This window comes from Coffea arabica, chromosome 11e (assembly GCF_036785885.1).
Source record: "Coffea arabica cultivar ET-39 chromosome 11e, Coffea Arabica ET-39 HiFi, whole genome shotgun sequence".
Classification (NCBI taxonomy): Eukaryota; Viridiplantae; Streptophyta; class Magnoliopsida; order Gentianales; family Rubiaceae; genus Coffea; species Coffea arabica.
The window spans coordinates 41,999,339-42,018,864 of NC_092331.1; the positions used below are offsets into that span (position 1 = coordinate 41,999,339).

The 19,526-nt window shown below is 35.4% G+C and overlaps 2 protein-coding genes and 1 long non-coding RNA gene across 17 annotated transcripts; 1 reads left to right on the forward strand and 2 right to left on the reverse strand.

Moving 5' to 3' along the window:
* Nucleotides 1–1,145: 1,145 nt before the first annotated feature.
* On the reverse strand, nt 1,146–5,056 carry LOC140020985 (uncharacterized). The gene is made up of 2 exons (XR_011824945.1): nt 4,534–5,056; nt 1,146–1,383 (listed from the first exon to the last, which is right to left on the reverse strand). It is a non-coding gene; the product is annotated as an uncharacterized lncRNA (long non-coding RNA).
* A 2,056-nt stretch (nt 5,057–7,112) lies between these two features.
* On the forward strand, nt 7,113–10,325 carry LOC113719112 (cytochrome P450 86B1-like). The gene is made up of 2 exons (XM_027244152.2): nt 7,113–8,527; nt 9,658–10,325. Exons 1-2 carry the CDS (start codon nt 7,202–7,204, stop codon nt 10,057–10,059), a joined length of 1,728 nt encoding a protein of 575 aa, XP_027099953.1. The 5' UTR covers nt 7,113–7,201; the 3' UTR covers nt 10,060–10,325.
* A 255-nt stretch (nt 10,326–10,580) lies between these two features.
* On the reverse strand, nt 10,581–19,149 carry LOC113719113 (uncharacterized). 15 transcript variants are annotated; one of them, XM_027244153.2, is made up of 11 exons: nt 18,876–19,149; nt 18,380–18,438; nt 18,180–18,230; nt 17,632–17,861; nt 14,899–14,929; nt 14,460–14,478; nt 14,162–14,259; nt 12,541–12,639; nt 11,926–12,098; nt 11,561–11,652; nt 10,581–10,916 (listed from the first exon to the last, which is right to left on the reverse strand). In XM_027244153.2, exons 2-10 carry the CDS (start codon nt 18,411–18,413, stop codon nt 11,566–11,568), a joined length of 822 nt encoding a protein of 273 aa, XP_027099954.1. In that variant the 5' UTR covers nt 18,414–18,438; nt 18,876–19,149; the 3' UTR covers nt 10,581–10,916; nt 11,561–11,565. The 15 variants fall into 15 exon arrangements, with proteins under 15 accessions (XP_027099954.1, XP_071928306.1, XP_027099956.1 ...); XM_072072205.1 differs by having other exon boundaries at nt 18,416–18,438; nt 18,882–19,141; XM_027244155.2 differs by having other exon boundaries at nt 18,882–19,141.
* Between the last annotated feature and the right edge of the window lie 377 nt (nt 19,150–19,526).

A 19,526-nucleotide genomic window follows, 5' to 3' on the forward strand; every position in this document is an offset into this window, starting at 1 on the left:
TAGATAATTGTTATTTCTTCAGACACTCAAGAGGATCTTAAAGAGAATCTCGGAGCTGACCACTAAAGATCTTATTTTGTACTTACTCATTAGTTTTGAATTAGTGAGTGTCAAGTGCATGAATAGTTGCCAATTATGTGAATTGCTTCTTATAGATTAAGTGATTTGCAATTGTCGAGTCGAGTGTATACTTTATCGCACTCGTTCTCTTTTAATTGATTATATAATTGAATTGCTCATAGTTGAAATTATAATTGTGGTTGTATTTGCCGATTGGAGTGAATCTCATCGGCTTATAATTGTATTTGTCGATTGGAGTGAATCTCATCGACTCATAATAGAAATCGGGGGACGCCCAAATCTCAATTGGCCGACTTTACGACTTGAGCCAGCATGGGCTTGGTCGAGAAGATCGGTGAACCATGAGATAATCAAAATCTTGATCTATTAAGAGATCTCGCTTGGCATACTCGTGGAATAGTGTCTTTTATAAAAGAAGTGTGGGCCCGGAGCAGGGAGTGTAACGGTGAACGGGAATGTAGAGTAAGTGGAGTTCTACGGACTTAATACCTACCCGGTTTTGACGGAGTGTCATCCCGTGAAGGTATTTGATCGAGCCTTGGCGAAGCAAGTGGAATCTAACTCCTGAGAGCTCATGTATCCTTATTAAGTGTGTTAATGTTATTTATGAGTTATTTGAACTTCCTTGTTTTATTTCTCGTACAAATGCCATTGTTACTTGAACTATGTGTTTGCATGTTTTCTTGGCCTCACTGAGCGTCAGCTCATCCCATTAGTTTTGTTTTCCTTAACAGGAGTTTGGAATGGAAAGAATTTTGGAGAATCCGGTCTGACTACTTTTGATTAGTATTTTGGGATGTAATTGATTAGTCGACTTCTAGTGGTTGTATTTTGGGGGAATGATGTAATTTTGATAACTATGATGTAAGATTTGAATGTTGACTTAAGGAAACAACTTTTCTTTACTTCGACTATTATTCTTTGGTTGTTTATCCTTAAGATTGAATTGGATTCGTATTGAGTCCCGGCGAGAGTTGGGCAGGCGTTTCGCGGATACCCTTGGGTTCGCCCTAGGGAGAAGTAGGGGCGTCACAGACTCACTCACATTAACTTCAGAGATAACATTTCTCAATAATCATCCAAACATCCATTCTTAATACTTCTTAGTAAGACAAAAGCTTTGTCCACTACAAATTACAAAAGTAAATCATCCAAATGCTCATTCTTAAGTACATCACCAACTAGTGTAAAATATAAATCTATCTATTAAGAGATACAAAATGCAGGTCTTAACATCAATATATAACATTAGACCTCCCAAAACACTTTAACTCTACTTGGTTGTCCTTCAAACTTCAACTCCTGTAAGGAAAACAAAGCTAAAAGGTTGAGCTAAAGTTCAGTGAGGTTTTCCGGACAAATAACATTCAATAAACACTTAAACCAGTAAATTAAACAAGTAGTGCACATTTCACTGTATAATCACTTTCAAAAGGATACGAACTCCTCCTGAGAGTCATTTCAATGTCATTGTACATTCATTTCAGTGTCATGAGACACTCATTTCAATATCATTGTGCATTCATTTCAATATCATTGCACACTCCGCCAATTCACCTCCTTATGTCCTCCAAAACAATAAACAATCTCTTACATTCAGTAATTAGTTCAATAATCTCCCAACTTCAGGGTAATACTTGAGTATACCGAAACAGTTACCCAAAGCTTCCGTCCTATCCGACCAAACCCTTTGTTGGCTCGAATAGTCCGTTGAACAGAGGGTTTTGGGGTCCAGTTCAGCCGATGTGGTAAAGTACACATACGGCTTACATTCATGCACACTTACAGTAACATTTGGTCAATAACCTTCAAACTCAACTAAGCCGAGTGTGATAAAGTACACCCTCAACTTAGAAGGCGAGGGACAATTGAGATACATTTTACAATGAATCACTTAGCAATATTTCATAATAAGCACATTTATCACATAATTTCACTTAAGTAAACATAAACGGTTAAACACATAAATTCAGAAACACTCACCAAAACCCCAATAAATTGCTCTCGAGCTTCGGGTTCGATTCCGGGCTCACAGACTCCCTGGGACAAGTTTATAACTCTAAAGTGAATATACAATTCATAGATGACCACTTATCATTTATTACCTTATCATTTAAACTATTAAAGTCAAGTTTTGGCTTTAAAATACAAAATATAACATATTTTATATTTATTTTACATTTTATTTCAAAATTTATTAATTTTATCATGTCAAACTAAGAATTATACATTTTTCCCAGGTTTGTATCTTCGTATAATATTTAAATCAAGAATATATCTTTCTCAATTCAATATTCATCAATTATGGCTTATAGACACTCCATTTATTCCCTTTTAACTCAACTAAACTCTAAGTTGTTTGTAAATTAAGTTTTGTTTCGCGATACCAACCCCCCTTAGGTTCTAGGGTCTTTAAAATGTTCTTGAAGACAAGATTAAGTGATTAGCAACCGTCTTATATATTTAATTATAATAAATTGCCTTAAAGTTTCCAAAACATTATAGAACTTTACTTTATTACTATATCAGCTGTCAACTCACGTTCTAGCAATATACTTCTTAGTTTTCATCAACATTTCATCTTTTACTTGGTTAAAATATTGATCACTTAGTATTTCTTTCGTCCCTGCTGAAGTTGAATCAAATAACATGTACTATTAACACATAAATTCAACAAGACAACAATAAGTTCTGTTTTAACCAAATGCAACTTCCTAGCAATGTACAGGTCCAGCATTCATTGTTTCCCTCAAATCCTTCCTTTCAATTTCATGCTCCAACTAGATAAACAAATCGTGTTTATTAAGCTATAGGATAGCGTTAGTCAGATCGTAGAAAATTTCTGCACTAAACTCAAAGGAGAAGCTGATCAAGACTCCTTTCCCCTCAGCCATTATGTACTTCAGCATTTTAATTCACAGCTCCCTCCTTAGTTGCACCAATTTAACTCTACTCACAGTGCCAAATGTAGTTACTGAACCACAGGGCAACCCTAGTTCCACCTGTGGAAGTTCATAGAACACAGAAATTGGAAGAAAAGCTGCTCCAAAAGCTAAGTTCCTTCTCTTTAGTATCATAACAGATTGTAGCAGCTTCCCTTTTGTCTAATTTAGTTGAGCTGCCTGAAGTTTCTGACTTCCAATGCACCTATCTGTTAAGGTTAAGAACTAACATGTCTTCCATGTATTCATTAGTATGTGTAAGCCCCGATGCAACCAAATACAACCAAAATACTAAACCAGACAAGTAGTCAAGTAAATACAATGACAAAGAATATAAGCAATTTTAAAGCACAAAAATAGAGTAACAATAAAGTAAAAGAAATTCAAACCAATCAAACTCCCAAACTTCTTCCAAACTTGGAGTTGAATCCACCAAATAGCTTCTTCAATTGATGGTAGTGCTAACCAACTTGTACAAGTGAAGGCTCACTCCTTCCTCACCCCAAACATACTTTGGTTGAGCAAAGGAATTTTACTACTCTCCAAGTAAACCCTCAACTAGCTACAATTGAAAGCTTACCCACTCAATTAAGAACTACTTTATACAAGTGAGGCAACCTTTATCAAGGTTTTACCACTCCAAGTGATAGGTTCACCTTCACCAAGGTTTTACTCCTCATAGAGAGTAACCTTCACTTGAGCAACCTCACAATCCAACTTTCCCAACCCCTTATACAACCAACAAAGAATATTTCTACTCAAAGATCTCACTTGTTAGCTTGTATTTAGTGTTGGCAAAAGTCTGTGTCTTCTTGTGTTTTGGGGTATTTATAGAAGGTGAGAAATGGCTCCAAAAGGCTCTCCAACGGTCAAATATTAAATGCTGTCGAAACTAGCCATTGGCCTGTCGGACGTCCGAACCATTTGCTCTGCGTCCGAACCATGCATCCGAACCACCTATCGGACGTCCGAACCATTTGTTCTGCGTCCGAACCCTGCGTCCGATAGAAGTCAGAATGTTCAACTTTCATTCTTTTTGTGTCGGACGGCCGAAGCAATGAATGAGCGTCCGATCCAAGCGTCCGAAGAGTATCGTCGTCTGTCGGACGTCCGATCCTCTATCGAGCGTCCGAACCTTCATATTTCTTAACTTCTCTTTGATTCAAATCTTTTCGATTCTCTTTTGGATCAATGACATGTTCTAACAAATTTCTCACATAAAAACATTAGTCCAAATCTACATTTTGGTTTGTTAATCATCAAAACCAAGGACTGATCAACCAAGGTCAACAGTATGAGTTTCAGAATTAGCAACAACAGGTTACATATCCTGCTTAATTCCCTCGACCAACCAACCTGCAATCAGCCGAATGCACTTGTCTTGTTATGTTCACCTTAGTTTATACTCATTTTGGTCTTGCTTGATGAAGTTAAGAGGCTTTATGACATGTTACAGCTTAACATATGCTCAGTTCTATTCAGTACATAAGCATTATTCACAAAAACTTACCTCTGGCCTTAAGTGTTAGGAATTGCAGACGTAATCAGTTTCTCTTCCCAACTTTTGTTCCCTCGAGTGTTAGCTCCAGCCTCCCTTACTTTCCTTGCGATATTTCTTCTTGTGCCTGGGTTAATTGGTGAAGAAACCAACCAAGCCCCTGCTCTCACTTCCTCAGTTTCGCTCTCTTTTCTCACTCTCTCTGTTTTCTCTCGATGCTAGCTTGGTAAGGAGAGGTGCTACAGATTTTGTCTTGCTCTCTGCCACCGCCCAAGTTCTGTAGTTGGTTTCTCTTTTTCCTCCACTCGGTCACCGCTTGGATTTGGCTAACCATTGGCAGCTACTTTCTCCTCTTATATTCACGTAGCTTTCTGCTTAGAAGACTTAAGGATCAAAAGGAAAACAATTCATTCGGTGGTCAATGTCCCAGTCGGTGCTACCAACTAAGCAGCTCACTCAGGCCACCGCTCAAATTTCTTGAAGATTGTTTTACTTCTATTCGGTTCCAAATTCTCCAATTGTTTTTTCTCCTCCCTCGGCTCCTATTGTAAAAATTGCTGATAGTTTATTTTGTTTGACTGCATGGTTACTTACTTAGGTTCCAAGATTGGTTTGGTCTTTTAATTTTAGTTCATTTGTTTGCCATGAGTCCGAAATTTTATTGTCTCACACATTGACTCAAAATTTCGTTTGTTCTAATTTGTATATACCTTAAAAAATTTTGCTTATATCGATCTAGTAGATTTTCACACATTTGACTTTAAGAAAAATTAATTAGTCATGTAACTTATTCAACTATATAATATATTCAAATGGCTCAAATTACAATATGCATATCATATGTTTATTTGATTCATATAATTTTTTTTTACACCATTCTAGGATATTTCTAAATTCTCAATTTTTATATAAATTCAATTAGGCATTTAATTTAACCATTTATTCGTTATATATAATATTTCTAATATCAAAGTAATTAAAATAAAAGAAATTCATAGCATACATATAATTTTTCTCGAGTTCTCACATAATGGATCATAGGAAAATTAACGAAAATATATAAAGTTGATTGATTGAGAGCAATTTTGGCGTTTAAGTAAAACACCCTTGCCAAAGTAAATAGTTTTAGGTTGGAGGTTCACTACCTCCCGCCTTTAGAGGGGGAAAGTGTAAATAACTGTTCCATTAAATTGTAAAGAAGACTCAAGAGCATGCAGTATTTCTAAAGAAGCCATGGCCCCTAAAATATTCAGGAAATCTTATGCCTAAAATTTATCCGCAGCAGCTACCAATATACTGTTAGTTTTTTTTAAAGGATTATATTGTGTGCATTAAGGTCACATGTTAAAAAGTGTGACGAGTCATTTTGATCGTTAATTATCAAAAGAAATCTATCAATTTTGAAAACTTTTTTTTTTTTTTGGATTTAGACTTTTATAACCTTGGATGAGAAGGTTGGATTTAGTCTTGGATGAGATGGTTAATTTTGCAAGTAGCATGTGTTTGTGCTAAATTATGAGAAGCAAAGTTGGCACTACAAAAAATGGCAAAAGAGGTAACGCAATACGAGGGCTCGTTCTTAATTAATTAGATGTACTGATATATGAATGTTGATACCCCCATAATGTGGCTTAGTAGTCATGTCAAAAGAAAAAGAAAAAGAAAATATAAACAATAAACTTTTCACTTAGGTACGTTTGATAAAATTAAAGTTTAAAATCTGAAATCTGAATTTATTAAGTTATTAAATTGTTAAATACTAAAATCTTAATATTTGAGGGTATTCTGTATTAAGTGATAAGTAAACAGTTTATTACTTATTATTTTGATTAAGTTTTGCCTAAATAATTTAAAGCCACTTTATTAATTAAAATATTCTATATTTTATTATCAAGCACGTCTGAACATATTAAAGTTTGAACTTATTAAATTTAAGTACTAAATGAGTTATTAAACAGGGCTTTAGTCACCTAATATTACTTACATAAGTTGTTCATAGTCATCTCAGCACCTACAAGGAACCTCCGGCACCATCCCTATCACAATCTAGATGCAGAGGAATAATGGAATGAATATTTGTTAGTTTACCCAAATTCTACCAGCCCTGGAGCAGACGTCTGTAGCAGTCTAAACTACCATTTACGTCAGCCAACTGTTTGTTTAATTTATATCACATCAAAACGTGTTAACCATAGACAAAATATAAGAGATCCAGTACACCATTAACTTATTGATTACCGTAGATAAAGATTAATTAAATATATATCTTGTTTTAATATGATATTATTAAACTTGTAAATACCAAATTACGAATAATATGTAGCTAAGCAACAAATAAGCAAGCACCAGCAAACGTGTGGAAGACTGTAGAAATTGGTGGTCTACTGTTAGGTTAACTGTCACCAACTACTTTCAAGCCTCTTGCAAACCCGTATTGGAAGGAAAATTCACATATTTCAATTTACTGTGTGAAGAAGTAAAGCCAAGTCCAAGGCTTGTATCCAATAGGGATAAAACCACACAAAAACCCTCTTCCAAGAAAGTGCCATATTCCTTTAGTCAGTCATGCAAAAAGTTGCCTAAACTTACACTTCAGCTCACCAAATCAATCTGCTGTGGTAACTCATGCACGGCAAGAAATGCAAGGGATAAGAAGGCCAAAAATCACACAATATAACTCATGACTTGCCAACCAACTTATCACAGTTTTTTGCACAACTGCATTTTTTGTCATCCCAAAATCATGAATTTCAATCTAAACAGCATGAATTCCACCTATTCTTCTTCCTTTGTTGCTGGCAATTTTGCCAGAAAATTTCTTTCAGGAGGACTGTTTTTCTTCATGCCTGCAGAGGTTCAAATGCTCGAGCTTTTACTTGCTGTTTTTGTTTTCATAGTTATACATTCTCTGAGGCAAAAGAAGAGGCAAGGGTTGCCAAACTGGCCCTTCGTGGGAATGTTACCTTCTTTGATCCTTGGTCTTCAAGGAGACATGTACGAGTGGATTTCAGGTGTTTTATGCCGGCAAAACGGCACTTTCATATTCACAGGTCCTTGGGGTACAAACCTTAACTGTGTTGTAACATCTGATCCTCGTAATCTTGAGTATCTGCTCAAGACTAAGTTCTCAAATTTTCCTAAAGGGGAATACTTTCGGAACACTGTCAGAGATCTCCTTGGAGATGGCATATTCAGCGCAGATGATGAAATCTGGCAACGACAAAGGAAGACTGCAAGCCTGGAGTTCCATTCCACCAAGTTCCGAAGCATGACCACTGAATCATTGCTGGAGCTGGTTCATTCTAGGCTCTTACCGGTCTTGGAGGAGTCGGTTAAAAAATCTGTGCCTGTTGATTTACAGGATATTCTACTTAGACTAACATTTGATAATGTCTGCATGATAGCTTTCGGGGTTGATCCTGGCTGTTTACGCCCTGGATTGCCCGAGATACCATTTGCTCGGGCATTCGAGGATGCAACCGAAGCAACCTTGTTTCGATTCGTCACTCCAACACTAACTTGGAGGGCTATGAGATCTCTGAACATTGGGACAGAGAAGAAACTGACTGATTCAATCAGGGAGGTTGACAAGTTCGCAGAAGAAGTGATTCAGACTAGGAAGAAAGAACTTTCTTTACCAACAGAAAGTGAAAAACAAAGATCAGACCTCTTAACTGTGTTTATGAGATTGAAAGATGAACAAGAACGCCCATTTTCGGACAAATTCTTGCGTGATATCTGTGTGAATTTCATTCTAGCTGGAAGAGACACATCTTCAGTGGCACTGAGCTGGTTCTTTTGGCTGCTCAACCGGAATCCGGAAGTGGAACAAAATATTCTGGCCGAAATTTGTCAAATTGTGAATGAGAGGAAAGATGCTAAAGACAAAGAGGATCTTGATAACTTGATCTTCAAGCCAGAGGAGGTGAAGAAGATGGAATATCTACAAGCTGCTCTTTCAGAGGCTCTGAGATTACATCCTTCAGTGCCAGTGGATCACAAGGAGGTAACTACAATGTTTTCATTTTCTTTATTTAAATTTGCTTTTTGTTTTGCTTAAAGGGAAAAGAATTGGGTTTTCTTTCTTTTTTTCCTTTTTGAAATATATATAAATGGTTACCCTATTTTTCTTTCCGGTTTTTTCAATATACAATCAGATTTGCAACCCAAGCTTTTTCTTCAAAATCTGAACTGCCAAGCTCGATTTATGAACCGGGAAAATGGACTAATATAATCACTTAATTGAACCTTTTGCTTCTTGTTACTTAACTCGCGCTTACAGAACCTAGCGTGAGGTGAATTGACCAATTTTTCCCAGTAAATGGATTGTTGAAAAAGCTTCAAAGAATTTGTTGCCAAATTACATTTTGGCATTACTTGGTTTCCAATTGACAGCGTTTCAACATGAAAACAACCGCAGTTTGACCAAAAAGAAAGATTTTCTATCTAAAATAGCAGAAACTATGCTTGCAAAGAGTTCGTCGACCTCGTCTCTATCTTTTTTCGGCTACTTTCCTGCTGTTATTAGTGAGATTGCTGGTTGTTGACCTGTTTGCCACCTTGCCCAATTCTTTTCTCCAAATTGCAGATTCAGCAATTGAATTGGAACATATAAAAGTCAGAGTACAACATTCAAAACCAATGAATAAGACAGTAATTTTTTTCTCTGTCATTGTTGCTAAAGTAAGACACAAAGCATGATTTACTAGAGTAACAATAGCATGATATACATTGACTACAAGAGTTTAAAACATATTCTCCATCACCTGAAGGCTTAAAGTTTGGAAAATCGCTTTAGCGTCTATAAATAAGGGTAGATGTGCCCAAGAATTAGTTGATGAAAGAAAAGAATAAACAATTAGATTAGTTGTATTAAAATACAATTAATGGCTAGGAATGTTTTGTAACTTCAATCTAGCTTGATGTCCAAATTCTGGTGTGTTCTCAAGTATTCCTTTACCTCTTAAACACCAAGCAATGAACATGGCTGGTACAATATGCATCAAAATGGTCATAATATCTCGAACCCTTTCTATAGAAAATGAATAGAAAACGCCAAAAATTGAGTTTCAAAGACTCCATTTTACCCTGAGTCTTGATTGTCGTCATTTATTGATGTGTTTTGTATGTCTTTAGGTTCTTGAAGATGACGTTTTCCCAGATGGAACAGTGTTAAAGAAGGGAACAAAAGTGGTATATGCAATTTATACTATGGGACGAATGGAGGGAGTATGGGGAAAAGATTGCAGAGATTATAAACCAGAAAGATGGGTGAGAGATGGAAGGTTCATGAGTGAATCTGCCTACAAATTTACAGCTTTTAATGGAGGGCCTCGGCTATGTTTAGGCAAAGATTTCGCATATTACCAGATGAAGTTTGCAGCAGCATCCATTTTGTACCGCTATACCATGAAGGTTGAAAAAGATCATCCAGTTATACCAAAGATGGCATTGACCATGTACATGAAGCATGGACTTAAAGTAAGGCTTTCAAGGAGGAATCAGACTGAATTGCAGAAGCATTTGAAGACCAATTAGTATCCATTACAATAACAGGAGAAATTGAGTGTTACTTGTGTTTTTATTTTTTACTCTTTTTTTCTTTTTGGATTTGTTTGTGGAAGACTAAAAGATAAATATCATGTGGTATTAAAAAGATTTTGTGAAAGAAATGAAGGATTAGAAGGATTGGCAGATAGGTAAGAAGGTACAACTGATAGGAAAAAGGAGTGAAATATGAATAATGGTTATACATGTTGATTGATGACTTCATAATTTGATTATCATTTATTTGTTCTTTCTAACATTATTCTTATTAATAATCTACTGCTAAGAATGCTTGGTCTAACAGAGTTTGGTCTCACCACTACTGCTAAATATCAACCATCCATCTTCTTTTTTCACTTTAATTTGGGGGTGACACATATCACCATAAAGTCCATAAATTGTTCATGTCTCCTTTTATGCCTGCCAGACCAGCTAACAACCTACCATGAACAAGACTTAACCCTGTTTCAAGTTTTACTATCAAGAGAATAATTAGCCAAATAAGCATAATATCATCAAAAGTTTCTGTTATTTATGCCAGTATCTAAGAGAAGCCATAGACCAATGGGAACAGTGGATCCACCAAAAGAAACAAAGAGATACAAGTCCAGTCCAGCACTTGATTAACCTCATAGATTATTTAGAAATTATGCCTTATCAGCGATTCAACAGCAACAAGACTAGACCTCCCTTTTATTCCAATAGCAGTAAAAACTTTACAGTCTTTTCACCAGAAGTTTTCCTTCCTACACTGACTTTAGTTGAACAAATTTCAGTGATCCAACAACATCCAACAGTCTCTTGGCCACCCTACTGGTCCAGTGAGCATTTCGAAAATTTTTTGCTTTCTGCAGAGACAGATAGAGGTATCATATTTGTACCCCTGATACCTATGCTATACTTTATGACAGTTGAAAAAAATAATTAGCAAAACAATTAGCATTCCAAGCAATATTTGGCTACAAAAGCATTAAGACATCTAAGAGCAGTGAAGCATTTAAAGAGGCAGCGTACAACCAACATTACAACAGGAATACGTATTCAACTCCGGAAGATTTAGTCTTAGGGTGCATTTGATAAAACTGAAGTCTGAAAACTGAAATCTGAAGTCTGAATCCATTAAGTTATTGAATTGTTAAGTATTAAATCTAATACATTCGAGTGTATATCACATTCAATGATAAGTAAATAGCTTATCACTTATTTTTGGAAGCAAGTTTTGCCTAGGAAATTCAATGCCACTTAATTAATTTAGATGTTCAATTTTTAGTTATCAAACGCGTCTGAACATGTTAAGATCTGAATCTATTAAGTGCTGAATTGGGCTATCAAACATGGCCTTAGTTTTGTTCCTTTAGTATGTAAAGAGACAGGATTCATAGAATTTATGGTTGGATACATATTCAAGTGCTGCATTTCAAACTGTAAAGTTCCCCCCAAAAAAAAAATTGCAGACAAGGAGAAATTTCACAGGGAAAACTTTAAACCAGACCTTATTCATGCTCTTCCATCCCACTCTTCATAGAACTCTTCCAAAAATTGTTCCATGAATTTATGCCTCCTTTGAGCCCTTCTCTGCCCAGCCTGACATTTGCACAGCAATTCTTTAGTTTTCAACTTTGTAAATACCTCAATATTTGATCCATGAAATTAGAAAAATAAAGAGAAATGCATAGTTACAAGCATGATAAAAAGCATAACATGCTCAAATTTAGATAATTATAAGAGTCAATTAAGAAAATAAGAGATGCAATGTTTGAAATGTTCGCAAGAAATTTACCGTGTCTTTATAAGAAATATAAAGGTAATTTTCCTTGTCTTTATTAAGAAACATAAAGGTAAATGTAATGTTTCAACCTTTGTTTTCATTAAGTCCTTTAATTTTAGAAGCTTCTCATGAAAATGATTCACGGTTGTCTGCTCTTCTTTCTTCATGTATTGCTCCCTTGACAAATCTGATCGAGGTAGAATGCTAGGGTCATGCAGGACTCTGTGCCTGCTGCCTCCAAATGTAAAACAACGAGCAATACCTAACAAAGAGAATTAGAGTTTCTCATGTGGATGCATTAAAGTGGATATTATATCTCTGTCACTATTAGCTAGAAGGATCAACAAGAGAATGATTTATCAATAATGATTTGCAGGAGTTATATTCCCGTGAAGAATTAATTTAGAAATTCAATAGGTTGATGATACTTTTTCCTCTTACCATATCTTTTATCATATCATCATCGAGTTAAAATGAATATATGTACACCTGGCTCCAATCAGCAGTAAACATGCCAACAGAAGCTCGGACCAAACCAGAAAAGGAAAAGAAGCCAAGCTAAGAATAATAATAATAATAAGGGAGATACATCACAATATCGATGCCAAACACACACATATTAAACCAAACAAAGACACAATAAACTATACAAATCTCAGATATAGCCCATTAATTGATGCCTCTTGTACAATTTAAATAAGTACCAATAGCGCCAATAGCATCAAGTCGATCAGCATCTTGCACAACTCCAAATTCTAGTGCATCATTTCCAACTTGAAGCCCTTGAAGCTCCTCTTTAAAACCTGTAAATGCAAAGGAATTAAACGAAAAAATTCATACATGGTACACATCAACCAGACCAGTTGACTTTAGTACAAGGTGCCTCGGATATCAGGTCTTACTAACAAAGTATGTGATGCCCAGCCATTCTTATTAATTGAAAAGATGCAAAAAGGAAATTGCAGCCATTCAGGGGAAAAAATCCCAATACTACAGTATCTCCTCCCACAAAGATGCATATCTATGTTTATCTGATATAGTGTGTGTCTTCTTGGCAAAAAGAAGTCCAGATATTGTTAGTTGCTTAAACAAGAAGGCATGGGGTATTATAGAAGAAATAATATCATCGCATTCTCTCTAAAGACATCATTTAAAGGAAAAACTACAACAGATAATATCATTGCTTTACTAAGTCCTCCAAGAGCAGAAATACTCAAAGCTGTCTTAGTCACTAAGTTCAGCAGTAACATGATAAAAGTAAGCACTCATTTTGCAAGTGTGAAAAAAGTACTACTAGAAGTGCATTTGAGGCCATCTTCTTTCAAGTTCTCTTTCTTGAAAATTAGGAGAAAGGAGGAGAAAGTCGATCTCTCTAGAGGACTTCTATCTTACAATACAAACAGTAATATTTTTTAACAACCTTCATTGGTGCAAGTATGTGAACCAGTCAAATACATTTAGTCAGCCCAGTAACTTTTCTCTTCATGGTTGGACTGACGGGAGGAAGTAACAGCCAGAAATTTGCTGTGTTCACGTAATCACATTTTGATCAGTTTCCAATTGCAATTTGAGCATATAAGATTCTAATCACAAGACAAGCCATATGTACAGGAAGTATAACATATAGGAAGTTGCTATGCATGGTACTCTTAATGCAGATAATGCATTAAGCATTGTTGTTTGGATCTGGAAGTAAAAGAATGCAGTACTGGGTTACTGATATCCAGTCAGCTTTCAAATTCTTCTGTTATTTAAAACCTGGCAAAAATGTCTAATGCTAGAGTAACAACATTTGTATGTGGACGGATACTTAGGAAAAACTGTGATGGAAACTATATTATTTCTTCTGTCTGTGCAGCAGTTTACTCTTGATTGAAGGAAATTAGAAAAAAGAAAACATGTCTATAACCGGAGTAACAACATTTGTATGTGGACAGATACTTAAAAAAAATCTGCAATGGAAACTATACTATTTCTTCTGTCCATGCAAAGATCAAGTCTTGATTAAAGGAAATTAAAATAAAGAACACTCCAATTCAAATTGGTCTATAGAAAGCACAAACTTTGGGTAAGGGTCGAGGAAACAAGTTACAAATAATTATGCCTCGTTATAAAAAAAGAGAGGCCAGTGGATGAAAATAATACTTGTTCGAATAGTAGTGATTTAGGACATTTCACCTAGAAAGAGACAGCGAACTCAGATTAATAAATGTCGTAATAGTTGGATTTCAGTACCCCATTATGTAAATTAAAGACACAAAGATAAGTGAACAAAACTTTGTAAACAGACAACAAAAATTAAAACAAACAAAAAGACAGCTCTACCCATTCTGTTTATGATACTTAATATCTTCATCTTCTTGCTGTCATCCACACCCTCACCCTCCAGAAATTCTTCAACAATCTTCTCCTCTGATGGATCTCTAGATGCCAAAAAAAATATCTAAAGGTTATGCCAGTGGTACAAAGCAAAGATAGGAAACATTGAAATAACAAATCCAACAGAGTCAAAGCGGTCCATACAAAAAAGCTAAATGGACATTTCAGAAAATTTTAGAACCTGAGAAAACAAAATGCAAGCAGAAAGAAATGCAAATGGAAATAACAAGATAGAGATACCAACCTCTTGTATTTGTAGTCCCCTGAAATTAACACATGCAACTTCATCAGCAAGATTGCAATACATGTATAAACAAACACCATGTGCTACAATTAGAAAGAACTTGAAATACTAACAGGTCAATATATAATGAGAATCACCAGTATATTAGTTGGGACGAAATCGAAGAAATTAAAAAAGACATCTAAGCAATAGGAATGGAGTCATTTGAAAAATGAGAAGACAAAAGGAGGTAGTGATACTTCTTTAAACAAGTCAATATTATCAGACAATGCCTTTTCACACCTTGGTCATATCTCATATCATAAAGTATTTTTAGTGGTGTCACTCATCAAGGTAAACCATAATCAACTAGAACTTTGGAAGTGATATTAAACAGAAAGTTATTCCTTGAACAATAAGGCAGCACTTTCAGAAAGTTGAAAGAGGAAAATGTGAATACCAATGTCATGGAGAAGTGCAGCCAGCTCCACCTAACAAGAAAGAAAAATAAACAATCAGCTTGATGTTTATTTGGCAAAAAACAGAAGGAAGTTAGTAAACATATCAGAGAAATGTAGCTGATGGGCAAAAGATCAAGCATTAGGTGTTCATTCCCATAAATCCAAAGTCCCTTCAAAAACAAACCACATGATAATAACATACATAGTGTGTGGCAATTTGTCCCACTTTTAGGTGCTTCTAATTACATATCTGCACCAATGGCATCCATAGGCTTTGCAACTTTATGTTATGAAGCAGATACTTCTAGAATTAGATAAATCAGAAATCAAGAGCTATTAAAGTAAAAAAGTTGCCAAATGCAATATAATTAACCTTCATTTTGAGTTGGTAATCCTTTCCATGAAGCCCCCATACATGACATCATGTTTGGAGAAAAAGCTCCAAAACCAAAATCACAATTTCTTATCATAAGGTATCAAGGTCTGTCCTATACATCTTTTAGATCTCTGTGTTAATAACAGTAATAAGTTCATGATCTTTTATAAAGAGAACGAGATAATAGAAAAAACTTGCGTGTAACAGTAAAGGAGTATTGAAACTCATGACAAGGAGAAAAATTATACAAGTGACACTGCAATATATGAAGAGCTGTAATAGTTCAAATTCAAGCTGCCTATTCATATATTTATTTTCTTTTTTATAAGTTCGCTAACATGCATGACAGGGATCCGTTCTTAGTCAACAGCACCATACTAAAAATATTGCTGACTTGTATATACTTACAAAATGAAAAACTGTCGCTGAAAAATCTGTAATTTCATTGCTTGTCAAGAGAGAAATTTCATAATGAGCATTTCCAAACTCCTACTATTTTTCAACTCTTAGGCTCTTGGATTTAAGTCTATATCTAAATAAAATGAGATTAACCTTATGTAAAAGAAAACTGTCATCATGTATGACTTTCATTAAAACACTGCATTGATAGCAGCCTATTGTAGAAGGAAACTCATGAAGCCAAATGACAATTAGGTAGAAGAAACCTCATGCTGCCCATTTGTTGGTGGCTCAAAAATAGTTCTCAAGACATTCTAAGTACAGGGAAATAGTCAAAAAAAGCTGATGAGGTAACTGAAGATGCCTATATAAATAAATAATTTACATATTGGACCAACACAACATTTGCTTAATACCAATACACACCCAGCTTATAGCACTAAGATGACAACAATATTCAGGCAAAAAGCTGCACTTGTTTATAAGATCTATAACCTTCAGCACGTATGGTCCAGTTGCTAGAAAATCGCCTTCCAGGTGGCTGTCTAACACTGAATGGATAGTGGTAAAAGAACAAAGGTGATCCATTCTTCCTTGCCCACACCAATTTTAATATTAATAAAATAAAAGCAAATAAAGAATCAAAAAAGCTCAGAGAAATCCATGCATTTCATACTTTATCACCAACAATCTAATGAACTTGGTTAAAGACAATTCATTTTAAGAATGAAAGGCAAGACTGAATCAGTTAGCATAGAATTAAATCCCATTCATATTCCTATCCCTGATCACTGATTTTATAATCCAACATATTTCGTTAATGAGAACTGAAGAAATCCAGAAAAATGTCCATCTGTGCACATGGCCCAGCTGAGAGAGAGAGAGAGAGTGAGAGAGAGAGAGAGAAAGAGTTACAGCAAGCAAACAAAGACACATAACTACTCCTTCAGGACACTGACTAACCAAAACACATTCGACACCACTATCCCAAGCCACTCCATAGAAACATAATTAACTTATTCCTTGTACCAGTTTTGTAAAATGCTGTTACATTACGTAGGAAAAATATAATTGATGTGCTAATTGTAGTTTCTATATTCATGACAATAAATTGATAGCATTACCCTGAACCTCAACAAAGTTAGTAAAGGCTTTGGTGAGTAAAACTTTTGTCGTAAAGGAAGCAAATCCAATCACAGGTTCACCATCAAATAAGAAAACGAAAATAAAGCATATGCCCTCCCACAAATATGTGAATCACTTTCATCATGTGTAGAATGACATTTCTTGAGGACCAAATCTTGTCTCAATAGTCTGTGCTTTAATGTGCAATCAGTGACTTTATTTTTAGAGAAGCTTCTCAAAGATTATGCCAACTTTGGTAAAGGGCAGAAATCAGACCTAATTCCCATGCACCAATTCTCAAAAATTAATCAGGGCCCCCCAAAGGAAAATGGGGATTTTGCAATAAATGGTATACCTTCAGCAACTTAATCAAACAGAAACTCTACTTTCCAGGTAAAGGGCTGAAATCAGAGCTGATTTCCATACACTGATCTTCTCAATAATTAATCAGGGCCCCTAGAAGAGAAACGGGATTTTACTATAAAAAGTGTACATTCAGCAACATCTATGCTACACATAAAGGGGGAGGGAGTTTTTGGTGTAAACAAATTTTTGTCACTTTATGGTTTTCCTAAACTACCCTTACTAACTACCTAATATAATCAACTACCAATTATGGTTATGAATTATTTCTAAATAACTACCTATTTACTAATCATTTTTAATATCTTTTTATTAGCAGAACACACATTGGGTGTGCATAACCACTAGCAATCATATAAATATAATCAAGCTTCACTCAAAAGCAGCATCAAATAGCATAAAATGTTACCCAAACTATACACAAGCAAGAACTGAAACAGAATTTGACAAGAGGAAACAAGTGTATTACAATCTGCATTGAGTCAGAGGACTGATGAAGCCCTTCTTCATGCGCTAGAGAGAGAGCCAAATCTCTAACTCTGAAACCGTGGGCTGCATCATGGGAAGCGTCATTTCCTTTCATCATGGTTTCAACTAACTTCTCAGCCCTTTTGATTGTTTCATTTTTCTTCTCCATCTTCCTCGTCTCCAATTTTCTGAGAGTCCGGAGTTTTGTTGTGTCTTGTTTGTTCCCTTTCCCTAGTACACAAAATGGGGTACAATAAATTGACCAATTTATTGCTTGCATTTTTTCAGTAGTCTACTAGCAATGAGGCCTTGCATTTTGTGCAAGGTGTGTCCAGAGTCTAGTGATTAGAAGGTTAATTGATAGTTATGCATGTGAAAAAGTACCGCAATTGGACAATTATTGCGATTAGATTAGTACATATGATGTCCAACACTGACTAAACTACTTTCCCATGTAAAATAGTGGAAAAAACACAGAGATGGTGATACTGCTTAGTATTAAACTTTACTTTCATTAAGTAAAAATTAAGGAATGGTGCATCATCTTACACAAAAACTTGCTTTTTGTAACTGTAGATGTATCTTCAGCCAACCAAAACACTGCACCAATCTCATAGATCAGGAACATTGAAACAATTGTATTTAAACTACATACAATCAATACTAGTCAAGTATAATAAGTGCACTACACCATGCCAAATTAATTACGTAATTAGAAGGGAGAAATTTCCTTGTAAGCCAATGAATACCCGGACAATAGGATGTAATAGTCGTAGTAAACATACATTCAATCTCCCAAAATTCACTTCTGCACAAGGGAATAAAATATCCAGATAGAGGCATTAGACTGGACACGACAACTCGATCAGCAAGAAATCTCATAAAAGAAGTAGCGTACAAAAAAATTCGTTGACAAATGTACTGAAATTTGCAACATAAAACTTCTCATATACAAAAGATCAGCATTAGAATCTAGTTTTATATAACCTCCACAAATTTAGTTAAAGCTGAGATATGAGAATCCTTGAATAAATAATCCTTTCGAAAACGAAAAGCCCAGGTAAAAATAATGTAAGCATGGTTCAAAGACTCAGTAGAGTCTTCAGCCTCCGTTCCGCGACCTGTCCGCCGTATCCCGGAGACGGCAGGCCCGCTGAAAACTCGTTCAGACTCGGCTTTCACCATGATCTTCAGAGACTCTTAGGGTATAAACAAATTTTAAAAAAAAATAAAGAAAAAACTTACCCGTACCCAATTTATGAGAAATTGCACAGATAGACAGCCATAACAAATCAATCTTTTACCCCAAAATTCTCTCTTTTAAGACTCTTCACTAAACAGCAAATGGATGGCAGAGATCTAAGAGAAGGAGAAGGAAAAATAAAAGGGCGAAGAAGACGAGGAGGCTTTCATATCATATGCACGGGTGGTGGTGGCAGTGAAAGTTGGAGAGCAGAGGAGAGGAAGGAAAGGAGGAGGAAGAGGCAGGCTGGGAGGACTGAGGCGATATGGCGAAGTCAATCTTGTTTGAAGCCGTACGAAGTCAAAAAACGATACAAAGGAATAATTTCAGTAGCCTCCCCTGAAGTTTGTCAAATTACACAAACCTCCCCTGAGGTTAAGGTTTGATAACAAAATTAGTCCAGTTAAAAAAGTATTTTAAGCAGAGAGATGAAACTTTTATTTCATATATACCCCTTATACATGTATATAAGTTGTATTAGTAAAAGAAAAAAATAATTAAAAGTTAAAAACATATTTTACCAGTCAAAAAGTTTACATTTAATAAATTAAATAACACAAATAAGCAATAAAACTACACTAATGATCACAAGATTCAACAAAGCATACTAGTCATCTCTTTTAACATGATGTTTGTTATAATTCTTGAGATTT

Excerpts from the sequence above, each read along its gene's own strand:
- LOC113719112 (XM_027244152.2), top strand. The coding sequence starts at position 7,202 with ATGACTTGCCAACCAACTTATCACAGTTTTTTGCACAACTGCATTTTT. Across the intron at positions 8,528-9,657 it reads TGCCAGTGGATCACAAGGAG|GTTCTTGAAGATGACGTTTT; the intron begins GTAACTACAATG and ends GTATGTCTTTAG.
- LOC113719113 (XM_027244153.2), bottom strand. The coding sequence starts at position 18,413 with ATGTTTACTACGACTATTACATCCTATTGTCCGG. Across the intron at positions 17,862-18,179 it reads TACAAAAAGCAAGTTTTTGT|GGAAAGGGAACAAACAAGAC; the intron begins GTAAGATGATGC and ends TTTGTGTACTAG. Across the intron at positions 12,640-14,161 it reads AAGTATCATAAACAGAATGG|GTTTTAAAGAGGAGCTTCAA; the intron begins GTAGAGCTGTCT and ends TTGCATTTACAG.